We start from the raw sequence: 17,897 nt of genomic DNA on the forward strand, positions 1-17,897 counted from the left end.
AGGGGAAACTGCCAGTGTGCCTCAACAAATTATTTTACTTGGTTTAAAATCATAATTAACCAGGTTACAGCACCCTCTGGTGCAGTAAGCAAGCAAATTTATTTTTCTGAAGAAGGGTCCAGACCCAAAACATCAGCTTTCCAGCTCCTCTAATGCTGCTTGGCCTGTTGTGTTCATCCAGCTGTACACCTTGTTATCTCAGATTCTCCAGCATCAGCAGTTCTTACTATCTCCAACTTCTACAATTGGTTCTGACTGGCTACAGCTGCAATTAGCAGCTAACCTGAAATCAGAGTATCCTTTTAATTGCCGCTCGTAGAATGTTCTGCTGAACATTTATGCACACAAGTTTGCTGAAGCATTGAGCTTCAAAAACACCACCAATATCATTATGCATTGATTGACAATCATGACTCTTTTGATGCTTTACCAACATCCACTACAAACCCACTGACTCTCAGTTACCTTGATGAAAGAGTTCTCACACCCACTTCCTGTAAAATCTCTTCTTTTCTCTCACTTGCTGTCTCCCTTATGTCTGCTCTGATAATGCCAGATTCTACAAGGGGCCTCTGAAATGTCCACCTTATTCCACAATCAAGATTTCCCACCACCATGATTAACAAAGGCCCTCAGCCATGTCCGAGGTATCTCCCTTACTTCAGCCCTCTCCCCTTCTCATCCCTCCCACAGGATTGGGTAACCCCTGGTCCTCACTTACCACCTCACTAGCTCCTATTGGCAAGTGGAGGATAACTGAAGGAGGACAGGTTTGTGTAAACTAAATACCAATGACACATCCAATTATTTCCTCACCATGCACCAAAAGACCAGGTCAGTTAGCTCAACTGGCTGACCGGTTTGTGATGCCAGGACGTACCAATAGCATGCATTCAATTCTTGCATGAGCTGAGGCTACCATGAAGGATTCTCCTTTCAGCTTCTCCCCAAGCCCACGGCGTGGTGATCCTCAAAAATCACATTACCAACCATTTCTCTCATGGGAGAGGAGCCCTATGGTCCATTAGGTCTATAGCAATTTTACCTAAATTAATTCCAAACAGACCATTGGACAAGGATCAAAAGGTGGACATGTTGTTCCTACATTGCAACACCATCTAAGATTGAACATCTCAAAAATAGAAAGAAGTTAGGGTTACCTCATTTGTACGGTTAAATGCAACACTCTATATCCCAGGGAAAAGCTGGTGCTGCTGACAGTATTTTAATATGTCAACAAATCAGACAATTAAAGATTTAATTAGTAACATTTCTGGTCTTGTTTTAAATATCAGACCTATACACAGTTCACTTAAAATTGTGTTTTTACAATCTGAATCTGATAAAGCAGAGAATCATTTTTTTTTTAAAAAACACAGAAATTCAGTATTTGCTTACTCAACTGTTGGGGAAAACAAACTATTGGCTTAAAAGCCATGCTGCAACCCCAAACTGATTAGATCACATCCAAAAATGTTCCATTATTTAATTCTTGAAGACAGTTCTGTAATCACTCTGCAGTAAATGAAGATTATGCCTGCTTTGACCGTTCAATTATTTCTACAATTTTTTTGATGGGGTTTTAAATGACTTTGCATTATACAACCATGCTGTATCAGTTCCCTTTCCAGATTCACAAACAGCCATCCAGCTAGGAAATGGAAAACGACAGGCTACGACTCTAGCATTGCTCGTCAGCTCCCTCTGAAGTTTCTCCTCCAAGGACTTCATCTGAAACATTGGAAAATGCAATCAGAAAATTCCCTACTAATGCTGTTCCTAAATTAAAGAAAAATATTCAATCCTAAAATTGTACTTCAAAACAAAATTTTGCAAGTAATACAGAGACAGTCTTTTACTGAAACACATTTTTCGATAGACAATTTATATTTTGAATTCCAATTTCTTAAGTAAAAACAAACCAACTTCTTTGGGCACTGTTTCTATTAACCCTTCTATTTAAGAATTGATGACCTAGTGGTATTATCACTGGACTGTTAATCCAGAGACCCAGAAAACGTTCTGGCGATCTGGGTTCGAATCCCACCACAGCAGATGGATGTGCTTTATTGAATTCAAATTAGAGAATCAGTTTTTTTTAAAAAACACAGAAGTTCAGTATTTGCATACTCAACTGTTGGGGAAAGCAAACTATTGGCTTAAAACCCATGCTGCAACCCCAAACTGATTAGATCATATCCAAAAATGTTCCATTATTTAATTCTTGAAGATAGTTCTGTAGTCACTCTGCAGTAAATGAATATTACGCCTGCTTTGTCCGTTCGATTATTTCTACAATTTTTTTTGATGGGGTATTAAATGACTTTGCATCATACAACCCATGCTGTATCAGTAAATATCTGGAAGTCAATAAATATCTGGAATTAAGAATCTACTGACGGCTGTGAATCCATTGTCGATTGTTATGGAAAAACCCATCTGGTTCACTAACGTCCTTTAGGGAAGGAAACTGCCATCCTTACTTGGTCTGTCCTACATGCAACTCCAGACCCATAGCAATGTGGTTGATTCCAAACTGCCCTCTGGGCAATTAGGGATGGGCAATAAATGCTGGCCTAACCAGTGACACCCACATGCTGTGAAGTGAATTACCACCTATTATTACTACCAATGAAGTAGTATTACCACCTCAGAGCCAGAAGGATTAGGTTCAAGCCCCACATGATATAATAAAATGTCTGAACAGTCTGGTTAGAAAATACCAATAAGGGAATGCATTAAGCTTCACCTAATCTGATTGTGTCGTAACCATTCAGGTAGGGAATGATTAAACATTCTAAATTCTTTAATAGGGCAGACCAATTATTATAGCCTCCCTATAGTAAAAATATCTATCTTATTAATGTACAAAGACAATGAACCTAATTACTAATACACAATAAACTATGCTTTGTTTAAGACAAGAGTTTCTTCTCATTAGACTACCTACATGGCTCTTCTCTACCACTTTAAACAAAATTAGCCCTGTAAACCCAGTCAGAACAAGATGGTGGCTGCATTCTCATATGATGCAACCAACCTTGGAAGCAAAAGATAATAGAAATTTATTAGCATTTAGATAAACCAAAACTAGAAGCACATGCCATCTGTCTGATAGGAAAAAGAAAATAAATAAAACAGTAAACAAGCCATGCCAACTGCAAATTGTTGCATTCAGGACAAGTGCCTAAAACATGGTACAACCTCCTTGGTTGCAGATTACGTAGACATTAAAAGTACTCTTAATTTATTTTGCTAAAAAAGACAATTTAGCAAGTTTTTCTTCCAATAACTTCATGGTTTCTTGAGAAACCTAAAATCTAGTACAATATCACATGATTATGACAACTACTCGAAAGGTTATTTCACGAAAAGTATAATTTAAGTTCTTCATGTCATCACCACAGGGTTCAGGAGAGCTACTGCTATTATTTTTGTGTATTTCACAAGAATAGTCTAGCATTTGTTTCTCATCCCTAATTACCCAGAGAGGAGTTAACAATCAACCACATTTCCGTAGGTCTGGGGTCAGATGTAGGCCAGACCAGGTAAGGATGGCAGATTTCCTTCCTGAAAGAGCAGTAATAAACCAGGTCAGTTTTTGTGACAAATCAACAACGTTTGTCATTGGTAATAAAGTGTGAAGCTGCATGAACACAGCAGGCTAAGCAGCATCTCAGGAGCACAAAAGCTGACGTTTCGGGCCTAGACCCTTCAGAGAGGGGGATGGGGAGAGGGTTCTGGAATAAATAGGAAGAGAGGGGGAGGCGGACCAAAGATGGAGATATAGCTACTAACCTCATCCCACCTCCTTGACCTATCCCCTCCCTACCTCCCCACCTATACTCTCCTCTCCATCTTCGGTCCGCCTCCCCCTCTCTCCCTATTTATTCCAGAACCCTCTCCCCATCCCCCTCTCTGATGAAGGGTCTAGGCCCGAAACGTCAGCTTTTGTGCTCCTTAGATGCTGCTTGGCCTGCTGTGTTCATCCAGCTTCACACTCTATTATCTTGGATTCTCTAACATCTGCAGTTCCCATTATCTCTGATACAATGTTTGTCATTGGGCTAGCTTTTTCCTTATTCCAGGTTTTAGTTGAATTAAAATTTTAAACATCTGCCATTGTAGGAGTCAAACCCATTTCCCCAAACATTAACATGGGGATTCTAGATTCCTAGTCAAAGTGATATTCCGACTACGCCACCACCTCCCATAATTGATTTTTTTTAAAATCCACCATCAATCGCTACTTAATTAATGCCAATTTGTTATAAGGACTTACTGCCAAAAGAAAATAATTTGAACAGAATTAACCTATTTCACTTTTTAAAAAGCAAAATACTGCAGGTGTTGCAGATCTGAATTAAAAACAAAATGCTGTTGAAGCTCAGCAGGTCTGGCAGCATCTGTGGAGAGAGAAACAAAGTGAATGTTGAGTCCACTAACTCTCCAGAAGTGAAGCAGCCCCATTTCTCTTTTACTGGAGAGACTCACCATCAGAAGAAGTCATCTATAATCTGGCCAGTCATTCTGCACTAGATTCAAACCCAAAGAACTAAGGCTTGAAATAGCATGCCAGTTCCTTTACAATTAACTCAATTTTTTTTAAATTTTAGTGGTAAGATATCAATAGAGAGTCAACCTTCAAACGGAAAACATTCCAGTTTCACATGTTAGAAATATCATTGATACTTTGGCAGGAAAGTTTGAATAAAATGATGAGGTCCTCTAATGTAGACCTCATCAAGTGAGGTGCTAGACCAGGAAAACAATTTATCAAAAATGTATCTTATGTCTGTACATATCACAAGAATTTAAGAACTAAATTATTAAAATCAAACTCACCATTTGAGGAACTCCAAATATGACAACATTACTATATTCTGAGAAATCAACCTGAAAACATAGTACAAAAACAATTATCTGCATTGAAAAATAACAGTATTTAATACATCATTATTGCTCTGCTGTCCAAGAGTTCCTGTACCTTCCATAAGTCAGAGATGTAAAATCTGGTACTGTGGTGCACTCCTTCCTGCCATGCTTTGTATCTAGAATACCAAACCAACCAAGGATTCAGCTCATAACCCACAGCTCGAAACCCTTGCTTTGCTGCTGCAATTACCTATAAAGATAAAAGAACATGTCATAAAACCTAGCAAAAAGATTGTATAACTATCTTAGTGGGTTAACCAGCAATTATTATGAGACAATAATAGAAGCTGGTCATCACCATGTCACTATAAGTGTTTTGCCCACAAGTTCCATATTACAATAACCTATGCAGCAAGTTTCATATACAAAATATTGGAAAATTTAAAGTCATTCCCTGATAAAACATTTAACACTCAATTAGGTGTTAAAATATTTTAAGGGTAGTAATATTCTGAATAGGAAAAAAGGTCAATTTTTAAACCAAATCCGTCCCAAAATGTAGTGAAAACCCATAAGCTCAAACAGTATCTTGGCGATCACAATTCAATGCAAAATTTTTCATGGCATGGGTACATCAACTAATCAAAAATTCACATCAGTATATAACTTGAGTACTGCTGGAACAAATGACATAATGCCAAAGCTTTGTCTTGAATTCATCAGGGTAGGTGCAATAATGCCAAATTTGAAAGGGAACAAAAATTTATACTGCATGAGAAAACAGATGCTAATTGGTTACCATGCAAACTCTAATTGGCTGGGACATGCCACAGTAACACACTAGGTAACAACATTCTGTAGGCATTTGTTTAACTTAATTAAGCAAGAGCTACTTAATCAAAGACTCGTATACAACAGGAGACGCTTTATTTTGGGTTTGCAACGCAGGTTGGTTGAGTATTGTCTGTTATAAACAGCTGAAGGATGATGGTCTTTGATTCAAATCCAGCCAAATGATATGATATGCTACCTACATTCCAATGGTATTACATTGGCATTGCAAAACTCAGACAAAATATCTACCATTATATGGGATTCGGCATTTGGGAGTACTTCCTGAACATACCCAAGTGTGCTGACAGCATCACTGACAGCCATGTCAGGTTCACAACGTGGCTCATTTACACTTGTTAGGACACAGACATGTACACATGCACCACCTGTTCTGAATTACCTAAAGGGTTATGGAACATATAGTTCTATTACTTCCTCCATTAACAATGCCTAAGCCAATCAATGTCAACTGCCCAACAAATCAGCACCCTTTTTCTGCATGTGGTATAATTATTGCAATTTTGTATTCTTGCATTTATCTGGAGGAGTGCAAAACAAAAAGCTTCAGTAACATGTCTCGTTTTAGCAATATGCTTGTCCTGTACTAGCAAGCAAACATTGTATTAATTGTTCTCTTCACCAAAAATAATCAAAGCCAAGTTGTGCTTTCACTTGGAGCAGAAATGGAGCACAGTTGATTCAGAGATAATGGGAACTGCAGATGCTGGAGAATCCAAGATAATAAAATGTGAGGCTGGATGAACACAGCAGGCCAAGCAGCATCTCAGGAGCACAAAAGCTGATGTTTCGGGCCTAGACCCTTCATCAGAGAGGGGGGATGGGGTGAGGGTTCTGGAATAAATAGGGAGAGAGGGGGAGGCGGACTGAAGATTGAGAGAAAAGAAGATAGGTGGAGAGAGTATGGGTGGGGAGGTAGGGAGGGGATAGGTCAGTCCAGGGAAGATGGACAGGTCAAGGAGGTGGGATGAGGTTAGTAGGTAGATGGGGGTGCAGCTTGGGGTGGGAGGAAGGGATGGGTGAGAGGAAGAACAGGTTAGGGAGGCAGAGACAGGTTGGACTGGTTTTGGGATGCGGTGGGGGAAGGGGAGATTTTGAAACTGGTGAAGTCCACATTGATACCATTAGGCTGCAGGGTTCCCAGGCAGAATATGAGTTGCTGTTCCTGCAACCTTCGGGTGGCATGATTGTGGCACTGCAGGAGAGGCCCATGATGGACATGTCATCTAAAGAATGGGAGGGGGAGTGGAAATGGTTTGCGACTGGGAGGAGCAGTTGTTTGTTGCGGACTGAGCGGAGGTGTTCTGCAAAGCGGTCCCCAAGCCTCCGCTTGGTTTCCCCAATGTAGAGGAAGCCACACCGGGTACAGTGGATGCAGTATACCACATTGGCAGATGTGCAGGTGAACCTCTGCTTAATGTGGAATGTCATCTTGGGGCCTGGGATAGGGGTGAGGGAGGAGGTGTGGGGGCAAGTGTAGCATTTCCTGCAGTTGCAGGGGAAGGTGCCGGGTGTGGTGGGGTTGGAGGGCAGTGTGGAGCGAACAAGGGAGTCACGGAGAGAGTGGTCTCTCCGGAAAGCAGACAGGGGTGTGGATGGAAAAATGTCTTGGGTGGTGGGGTCGGATTGTAGATGGCGCAAGTGTCGGAGGATGATGCGTTGTATCCGGAGGTTGGTGGGGTGGTGGGTGAGAACGAGGGGGATCCTCTTTTGGCGGTTGTGGCGGGGGCGGGGTGTGAGGGATGTGTTGCGGGAAATGCGGGAGACGCGGTCAAGGGCGTTCTCGATCACTGTGGGGGGAAAGTTGCGGTCCTTGAAGAACTTGGACATCTGGGATGTGCGGGAGTGGAATGTCTTGTCGTGGGAGCAGATGCGGCGGAGGCGGAGGAATTGGGAATAGGGGATGGAATTTTTGCAGGAGGGTGGGTGGGAGGAGGTGTATTCTGGCCCCTCCTGCAAAAATTCCATCCCCTATTCCCAATTCCTCCGCCTCCGCCCCCACAACAAGACATTCCACTCCCGCACATCCCAGATGTCCAAGTTCTTCAAGGACCGCAACTTTCCCCCCACAGTGATCGAGAACGCCCTTGACCGCATCTCCCGCATTTCCCGCAACACATCCCTCACACCCCGCCCCTGCCACAACCGCCAAAAGAGGATCCCCCTCGTTCTCACCCACCACCCCACCAACCTCCGGATACAACGCATCATCCTCCGACACTTCCGCCATCTACAATCCAACCCCTCCGCCATCTACAATCCGACCCCACCACCTAAGACATTTTTCCATCCCCACCCCTGTCTGCTTTCCGGAGAGACCACTCTCTCCGTGACTCCCTTGTTCGCTCCACACTGCCCTCCAACCCCACCACACCCGGCACCTTCCCCTGCAACCGCAGGAAATGCTACACTTGCCCCCACACCTCCTCCCTCACCCCTATCCCAGGACCCAAGATGACATTCCACATTAAGCAGAGGTTCACCTGCACATCTGCCAATGTGGTATACTGCATCCACTGTACCCGGTGTGGCTTCCTCTACATCGGGGAAACCAAGCGGAGGCTTGGGGACCGCTTTGCAGAACACCTCCGCTCAGTCTGCAACAAACAACTGCACCTCCCAGTCGCAAGCCATTTCCACTCCCCATCCCATTCTTTAGATGACATGTCCATCATGGGCCTCCTGCAGTGCCACAATCATGCCACCCGAAGATTGCAGGAACAGCAACTCATATTCCGCCTGGGAACCCTGCAGCCTAATGGTATCAATGTGGACTTCACCAGTTTCAAAATCTCCCCTTCCCCCACCGCATCCCTAAACCAACCCAGTTCGTCCCCTCCCCCCACTGCACCACACAACCAGCCCAGCTTTTCCCCTCCACCCACTGCATCCCAAAACCAGTCCAACCTGTCTCTGCCTCCCTAACCTGTTCTTCCTCTCACCCATCCCTTCCTCCCACCCCAAGCCGCACCCCCATCTACCTACTCACCTCATCCCACCTCCTTGACCTGTCCGTCTTCCCTGGACTGACCTATCCCCTCCCTACCTCCCCACCCATACTCTCTCCACCTATCTTCTTTTCTCTCCATCTTCGGTCCGCCTCCCCCTCTCTCCCTATTTATTCCAGAACCCTCATCCCATACCCCCTCTCTGATGAAGGGTCTAGGCCCGAAACGTCAGCTTTTGTGCTCCTGAGATGCTGCTTGGCCTGCTGTGTTCATCCAGCCTCACATTTTATTACAGTTGATTCAGCACCACTTTAGTCACATTCAGATTTTTTTTAATATAATAAATCCCAATGTCTACAATTATAACGCAAGTAACGTACATGTGTGTTGTAACTATAGCTTCCCTTATTGATTGGGCTTTGGCACATCCTGAGAGTGTGCTTCATAAATGCTAGTTCTACCTTCCGTACTTTGATTTTTTTTTTGTAAAAATCTTCTTAAGATGGCATTAATGAACTATTTTCTTAATCCTTTGCCACATAAATCACTCTCCACCACATTGTGACACTGTAATCTTCAGAAGTTTAACTGTTCATAGATTGAAAGTATGAGCAATAACTTTCAGGAATAAACCATTTCTGGAGATAAACAGGACAAGATCTAACTTGCATAAAGAAATGAAATGAAAAGAATATGCCAATTAGCCATCCCTGGGGATAAAAAAGCAGACAAAGCTACATTAATGGCTTCATAGCTAGCTACCTTATGCCACAGGAGAATTTAAAGGAGTTAAGTGGCAAGACAGGCTATATTTCAAACACACAGCTAACACCAAAGCAACAAGGAATAGAGAAGCAATGCCTAATAAGAAAGCAAACTACAGGCTTGGTGACTTCAGAAGAATCATAAATAACCACACCACAAGCTTAACAAAAACAGAAAAATCCCATGAAAATTCAGCCTTCAGGATTCTTCAGCAGAACTCCAGGGAATCACACTTCACAAGAATTAAACCCCGGACATATCCAGGGACAGATGTGGTCAGTGTTGTAGCTAAATTTCACGAGTAATATTTTAAGAGTACAAAATTCCTTATTTGTGGTAGTACATGCTTGTTGTTTAAATAAGCAACATTCACGGATGTAACTTTTCCCAGAAAGTCATCATTGGGATTTCCAAAAACTGTCACTTCCAAATTACACCTACAATAAGACACAAGCAATACCACCCTCCAAAATAAGAAAGAACACATATTTCCTGAAGTGACACCAATTCTGAATAAGCCCAAGCTTTATACACAAATATCTTCCCAACCTAAAATCAGCATAATTGAAGTGTTTTAAACTTGAAAAGACCCTGATGCCATTTTTTGCCAATTTATAACTTCCATGCTGATTTTTCTCCCCAAGAGTAAATTCTTAATACACCCCACTTCCCACTCCTTTCCTTTCTCCTCTGTCTCTCCTTCTCCACCTTCATCTCTATTCTCTGCCCTGCACTCCACAATCCCCTTTCAGTTTTCCCCCACTCATACCACCACCTTTCTCTTCTTTTCTACTTACTTACATCTTGTCACTCTCCCCTTGACTTTTCATCTCTCCTAAGCATTCCCCTATCACACTCTCTCACTCCCTTTTGCGATCTTACTCCCTCCAACTCCACTTCTTCCCCATTCCCAACTTCACATTCCCTATTACCCCTGCCCAATCTATCTTCCTGCCCCCTCCTCACTTCCCTTTCCTTACAACCTTTCGCCCTCCCATCAACCCGTACCCCACATTCTCTTTCCTCCTTTCCTACTGCCCGTTCCCACCTCCCTTCCCTATTCCACCCCCCACGTACCTTTTACCTTGCCCCTCCCTCACCATCACCACTCTCCCCTGCCCCTACCTCCCATCTACTTTTCTCTCCCTCAGCATCTTTTCCCATTTCTTTTCTCCACTGGCCTGGTGCTGACTCCCTCCCCCACAAATCCTCGGTCACTTACGATCCTGCCGTCCCCGCTGCCGATATCCACCAGCTTTCCCCTGCGGCCTTTCAGCATCTGTAGCACCGTCTCCACCTGGGCCGGGCTGGCAGGGACGAAGGGGAGACAGACCCTCCTCAGAGCCGGGGCCACAAATGGAGCGGCGCCCAGGGTCAGTGCGAGACCAGCTCCGCTGACAGCTCCGAGGAGGGCCAGGCCCCAGTGCCGCTTGCGGCCCGATCTCGTCCCGGGGATCAGCTCCAACATTCAATGAAATGAGCAGACTCCGCACCGGACGGAATGATTGTGGAGCAGGTGTCACATTGAATTAGGTCCGGGCGGTCATCGCTGGTGAGCTGTAACCATGGAAACCCTTTTCTTTCACGTGTGAAAAACACACCCATTCCCATCTCGGATTTTCCTCTCAAAATAACCATGAATCTACGGACCCTCACGATTCACAGCTTTCATAAATGCCCAGTATGAGTTTGGGCTTTAGACGGAGTGTAGAAGAGGTTTACCAAAATGGTTCCAGGAATAAAGACTGGAGAATATGTGACTATTTTCCTGAGAGAGGATTCTTTCCCTGCTTGTTGGAGTCGTACCTAATCCCCAAATAGTTGTGGTTGATGGAGGTCGATAATCCCAGTCCCAAAACAACAATGCAGTAGTTCCTCAGGGTAATATCCTAGACTCAACCACTTACAGAAACTTCATCAATGGCCTTTCCTCAATCCAAATGTTAAAACTGGACATGTTTTCTGATGATTGCAGCATGTTCACTACCATTAATGACATCTCAGACACTGAGTTAGTGTGTACTCTAATGCAGCAAGACCTGGAAACATCCAGTCTTGGGCTGATTAAGTGACAAGTAACAGTCATACCTTACAATTGCCAAGACTTGGAAGCCAGTTCAATTCAACCATTCAGTCTGCTCTGCCATTCAATTATACCATAGTTGATCTGAAAATCCACAACTCCACTTTCCTGTCTTTTCCATGTGATAATTAATTCTCTTATTGCTTAAAAATCTGTCCATCTTGGCCTTGAATATACTCAATGACCAAAACTCAACAGCCCTCTGGAGCAAAGAATTCCAAACATTCATAACTATCTATGTTAATGTACTACCTCCAACACCATGTGCTATTATCTTATTAGGTAGGCTAAGGGTGGTACCACATCAAACACTCAAAATCCAAATATATTATATCCATGCTTCCCCTTTATCTGTCTTGCCTGTTATCTCCTCAAAAGGATTCTAGTAAACTTGTTGTTAGGCATGATTTCCCTTTCATGAAACCATGTTGTCACTGCTTGATTATTTTACATGAATGTTTTGTCATTACATCACTTTTAGTAGACTTCAACATTTTCCCAACAACAGACATTAAGTTAATTGGTCTATAGTACCTGTGTTTTTGTTTCCTTCCATTTTGAAATAAAGGTATTACATTGACACATTTCTAATCATCTGGGACTCTTCCAGAATTTAAGGATTCCTGGACCATTATTACTATTGCAGCCACTATCTCCGTAGCTACGTCCTTTAATATCCAGGACATATCTCATCAGGTCCAGACGACCTATCGGTCTTCAGTCCTACAAGTTTCCCTTGCACTTTCTTTCTAGTGACGGTTATTCTATTTATTTCCACTCTTCATTTTCTCCCTTGAATATATTGTCATTTTTGGTATGCTACTCCTGTCTTCTGTTATGAAGACTGAGGCAAAGTATTTATTCAACTCTTTTGCCTTTTCCTGGCTCCTCATTATTATTATTATTTCCTCAGCCTTATTCTCTCAGGGACCCATGTTCACCTTAACAGCTTTTCTTTTCCTTTCTATAACTTCAAAAAAAAAACACGTGAAGACTCTTTTGACGGTACCTTTCCAAACCCACAATGCTGACATCAGGGATAAAGGGAACTGCAGATGCTGGAGAATCTGAGATAATGAAGTGTGGAGCTGGATGAACACAGCAGGCCAAGCAGTATCCTAGGAGCACAAAAGCTGACGTTTTGGTACAATTTAGTTATACAGCTTCAGATTTTCTTCTCAGTAAGGCACACAAAAAAAACCTCAGATTGGATACAGTTAAAACTTAGAGAGCGGATTCCTGCCCGCCGCCACACCGCCGCCCCCCCCCAGTACTATTGGTCAGTGGTGCTGGGTTATTCCTTGGTGATTGGGTCTCTGGTACAGCATATTAAAGAAATGGACAGGGTGGTAATCCAACCCTGGTCATGATATTTTCACAGACTTTAACAATAAGGGAGCCACTTATATTGCCTGAATCTTTCTTTTGGTGATTTGTTTCTATAGACAGATTGAACTTGTAGGGCATTCCATCATCAGGGGGAGAGACAGTATCCTTTGCAAGCAAGATAGATAATCTCGCATGGTGTGTTGCCTGCCCGGTGCCAGCATGCGAGACATCTCTGACCAGCTGGAGAGGATACTAGAGAGGGAGGGGGAGGATCCAATTGTTGCGGTCCACATAGGTACCAACAACATAGGCAGGACTAGGAAAAAAGACCTGTTTCGGGATTATGAAAAGCTAGGAACAAAATTTTAAAAAACAGGTCTTCAAACATCACAATCTCTGGATTGCTGCCCGAGCCACCTGCAAATTAGCACAGGGAGGCGAGGATCAGGGAAGTAAACAAGTGGCTAAAAGAGTGGTATGGGAAAGAGGGTTTCCTTTTCCTGGGGCACTGGCATCAGTTCTGGGACAGGAGGGATCTATACCGCTGGAATGGACTCCACCTGAACAGGGCCGGGTCCAGCATTCTGGCGAAAAGGGTAAATAGGGTGGTTAACAGGACTTTAAACTAGTAAGTAGAGGGAAGGGAGAAGTGAGCGTAGAGGGAGAATAACAATTAATGTAAGGCAAAGCAGCAGGTTAGCAGGTGACGAGGAAGTTTCAACTCCAATGAAAATTAGGAAAAAAGTTAAAGGGAAGGAGAACTCAAGAACTGTTAGTAATAGAGGTAATAGGACCCAAAAAGAAGGTGCAAAAACTGGCATAAAGGCACTTTATCTGAATGCTCGGAGCATTCAAAACAAGATGGATGAGTTGACAGTGCAAATCATGGCAAATGGGTATGATTTAGTGGCCATTACAGAGACATAGTTACAGGATGGTCATGACTGGGAGTTAAATATGCAGGGGTATCAAGCTGTTCAGAAGGATAGATGTGAAGGTAAGGGAGGTGGTGTTGCTTTGATTTTTAAGGATGATATCAGGTCAGTAGTGAGAGATGATATAGGTTCTACTGAACAAAATGTTGAATCCATTTGGGTGGAAATTAGGAACAGCAGGGAAAAGAAGTCACTCATAGGTGTGGTCTATAGGCCACCAAATAACAACATCGTGGTGGGGTGGGCAATAAACGTAGAAATAGCCAATGCATGTAAAAATGGTACAGCAATTATCATGGGGGATTTTAATCTACATATCGATTGGTCAAACCAAGTCAAACCATGGCAGCTTTGAGGAGGGGTTCATAGAATGCATCCTCAATAACTTTCTTGAACAATACGTAATGGAACCTACGAGGGAGCAAGCTATGCTAGATCTAGTCCTGTGCAATGAGACAAGAATAATTATTGATCTCACAGTTAGGGATTCTCTCAGAAGCAACAATCACAGGATGATCAAATTTAAAATACATATGGAATGTGAGAAGGTTAAATCCAGTACCTGTGTCCTGTGCTTAAACAAAGGAGACTCTGAAGGGATCAGGAAGGAGTTAGCTAAGGCAGAATGGGAGCAAGAACTTTATGGTGGGTCAATTGAGGAACAGTGGAGGACTTTCAAAACGATTTTTCACAGTGCTCAGCAGAAGTATATTCCAGCGATAAGGAAGAACTGTAGGAAAAGAGAGAGCCAGCCATGGATGTCAAAGGAAATAAAGGAAAGTATCAGATTGAAAAAAACATACTAAAAAGCAAAGAATAGTGGAAACTAATAGAATGGGAAATCTTCAAAGGCTAACAGAAAGCCACAAAAAAAGTTATAAAGAAAAGTAACATAGATTATGAGAGTAAACTAGCTCAGAATGTAAAAACAGGCAACAAAAGTTTCCATAAATATGTAAATCATTAAACAGCGAAGGTAAACATTGGTACTTTAGAGGATTGAGAAGGCCAATTTAATAACTGGGAATGAGGAAATAGCCAAGACACTAAACAGTTATTTTGTCTCAATCTTCACAGTGGCGGTCTTCACAGTGGAAGACACAAATAACATGCCAAAAACTAATAGCAAGAAGTTTATAGCAGGTGAGGATCTAGAAACTATTATTAAGGAGGCAGTGCTGGGCAAGCTAATGTGGCGAACAGTAGACAAGTCTCCTGGCCCTGATGAAATGCATCCCAGGGTACCAAAAGAGGTGATGGGGGAAAATAGCAAATGCACTAGTAATTATTTACCAAAATTCACTGGACTCTGGGGTGGTTCCCGCAGATTGGAAAACAGCCAATGTGACACCACTGCCTAAGAAAGGAAGTAGACAAAAAGCAGGCAACTATAGGCCAGTTAGCTTAACTTTGGTAGTGGGGAAAATGCTTGAACCTATCATTAAAGAAGAAATAGCAAGACATCTGGATGTAAACAGTCCCATTGGGAACACCCAGCGTGGGTAGATCATGTTTAAACTAATTTGGTGGAATTCTTTGAGGACATTACTTGCATGGTGGACAATGGGGAACTTGTGGATGTTGTGTATCTGGATTTCCAGAAGGTATTGACAAGGTGCCACACCAAAGGCTGCTACATAAGATAAAGTTGCATGGTATTACAGGTAATGTATTGGCATGGATAGAGGATTGGTTAACCAGTAGAAAGCAAAGAGTAGGGGTAAATGGGTGCTTTTCTGGTTGCGGTCAGTGGCTAGTGATGTGCCTCAGGGATCAGTGTTGGGACCGCAATGTTTACAATTTACATAGATGATTTGGAGTTGGGGACTAAGTGTGGTGTGTCAAAATTTGCAGATGACACTAAGGTGAGTGGTAGAGCAAAATGTGCAGAAGACACTGAAAGTCTGCAAAGGGATATAGATAGTCTGAGTAGGCAAAGGTCTGGCAGATGGAGTACAATGTTGATAAGTGTGAGGTCATCCATTTTGGTAGGAATAACAGCAAAATGGACTATCTTTTAAATGGTAAAAAATTGCAGCACACTGCTGTGCAAAGGGACATGTCCTTGTACATGAATCACTGAAGGTGGGATTGCAGGTGCAGCAGGTAATTAAAAAGGCAAATGGAATTTTGTTAGCAATTGCTGAAGGGATGGAGTTTAAAAACAGGGAGGCTATGTTGCAGCTGTATAGGGTCCTGGTGAGGCCACACCTGGAGAACTGTTTGCAGTTTTGGTCTTCTTACTTGAGATGTACTAGGGGGTACAGAGGAGATTCACTTGGTTGATTCCAGAGTTGAGAGGGTTGGATTATGAGGAGAGACTGAGTAGGCTGGGATTATACTAATTGGAATTCAGAAGAATGAGAGGAGATCTTATAGAAACATAAGATAATGAAAGGAATAGATAAAGTGGAGCCAGGGAGGTTGTTTCCGCTAACAGGTAGAACTAGGACTAGAGGCATCGCCTCAAAATAAAGGGAAGCAGATGTAGGACTGAGGTCACGAAGAACTTCTTCACCCAAATGGTTGCCAATCTGTGGAATTCCCTGCTCAGCGAAGTGGTTGAAGCTACCTCGTTGAATGTTTTTAAAGCAAGGCTAGATAAATTTTTGAACAGTAAAGGAATTAAGGGTTATGGTGAGTGGGCGGGTAAATGGAACTAAGTCTCAAAGATCAGCCATGATCTTATTAAATGGCAGGGCAGGCTCAAAGGGCCAAATGGCCTACTCCTAGTTCTTATGTTAAGTTCTTCTAGCAACTAAAGCAGAATCTTGACTAAAACCTACTCCTAACATTGTAACAGGTTGATTTAATAATTCAAGAGAAACATTTACTTTGGGTAAAATATTCTTATCTATGTAAAGAATTGCAGCAGTACATTCCATCCCAGCAAGTAAACTTGATTAAACAGTCTTGCTATTGTTCCACTTGCCGAGACTACATTAAGAAAACATTGTTCTAAGGCTCTCTATCTATTATCACGGACATTCTGCTGTACAGTCAGTCAGGGGCAGTTAGTGACCATTTTGTGCCACTCTGTTATGGACATCCCTAACAGCTGACCACCTAGGACAAGCTACAGATGTTTGGGAACTCCAGCCCCTGCAAGTTACACATTATCCTGACTTGAAACTATCACCATTCCTTCATTTTTCACAGCAAAACCCAGAAATCTGCTTTCCACAGCTCAAGGATTAGTGGTAGAAGCAAATTGCTCACTAGTACCTTTCCCAGGGCAATTAGGGGTGAGCAATAAATATTGGTGTAGCCAGCAATGCCCACTTCCCATGAACAAATTTAAAAATGAAACTTATAACTGTTGATGTTCATAAAGACTTGGGCATACTTGTATAAAGAATGCAGAAAATTAATACGATGTCACAGAAAACAATTAGGGAAGTAAACGGCCTGCTAAACTTTATTACAGGTGCATTAGAATACAACATAGACATCTTGGACAGACCACATCTGGAGTACCGTGTATAGTTTTGGTCTCCATATTTAAGGATATGCTTTTCTTTGGATATGTTAGTGACAGTTCACCAGATTGGTGTCTAATATGAGCAGATTGACCTTTTAAGGCTGAATAAATTGGGTCCACATATAAATTAGGATATTCTCTTATTGAAATGTATAGAATTCTAATGGGACTGAAATAGTTCATACTTTAAGGTGCCATGGTGGCTCAGTGGTTAGCACTGCTGCCTTATTTGAGGGCTGGGGTGGACAAAATTTTGATCCTACAGGGAATTAAGGGTCATAGGGAGCAATGGGAAAACAGTGAAGGCCAAAGATTAGCCACTATCATCTTAAATGAATGGAATATTTTCAACAGGCTAAATGGTCTATTCCTGCTCGTATTTGTAGTCTGACAGCATTCTGAAAAGATCACTATGTCAAACACCCTTGGCTCAATCACCTCAAACACTCTTCCACTCTTTCCACAGCATTTATCCACACAAATGCAGAAGAAGCAACAGAAGATTATCTCCCTCATTCTTAGTATCCAAGATATCAAGCATTACTTCCAGGTAAAACAGCGATTTATTTGCACTTTAGAGAAATTGCATTCACTGCTAATGAATTGGTCTCCACTAAATGGGGAGAAAA

At 42.5% G+C, this 17,897-nt stretch overlaps 1 protein-coding gene across 1 annotated transcript; it reads right to left on the reverse strand.

Moving 5' to 3' along the window:
- Positions 1-1,209: 1,209 nt before the first annotated feature.
- Positions 1,210-11,219, reverse strand: atpsckmt (fATP synthase c subunit lysine N-methyltransferase). The gene is made up of 4 exons (XM_048520496.2): positions 10,663-11,219; positions 4,988-5,125; positions 4,846-4,896; positions 1,210-1,731 (listed from the first exon to the last, which is right to left on the reverse strand). The coding sequence occupies exons 1-4, from the start codon at positions 10,906-10,908 to the stop codon at positions 1,561-1,563; spliced, it is 606 nt and encodes a 201-aa protein (XP_048376453.1). The 5' UTR covers positions 10,909-11,219; the 3' UTR covers positions 1,210-1,560.
- Positions 11,220-17,897: the final 6,678 nt, after the last annotated feature.

Source organism: Stegostoma tigrinum, chromosome 2, assembly GCF_030684315.1.
Source record: "Stegostoma tigrinum isolate sSteTig4 chromosome 2, sSteTig4.hap1, whole genome shotgun sequence".
NCBI classification, from domain to species: domain Eukaryota; kingdom Metazoa; phylum Chordata; class Chondrichthyes; order Orectolobiformes; family Stegostomatidae; genus Stegostoma; species Stegostoma tigrinum.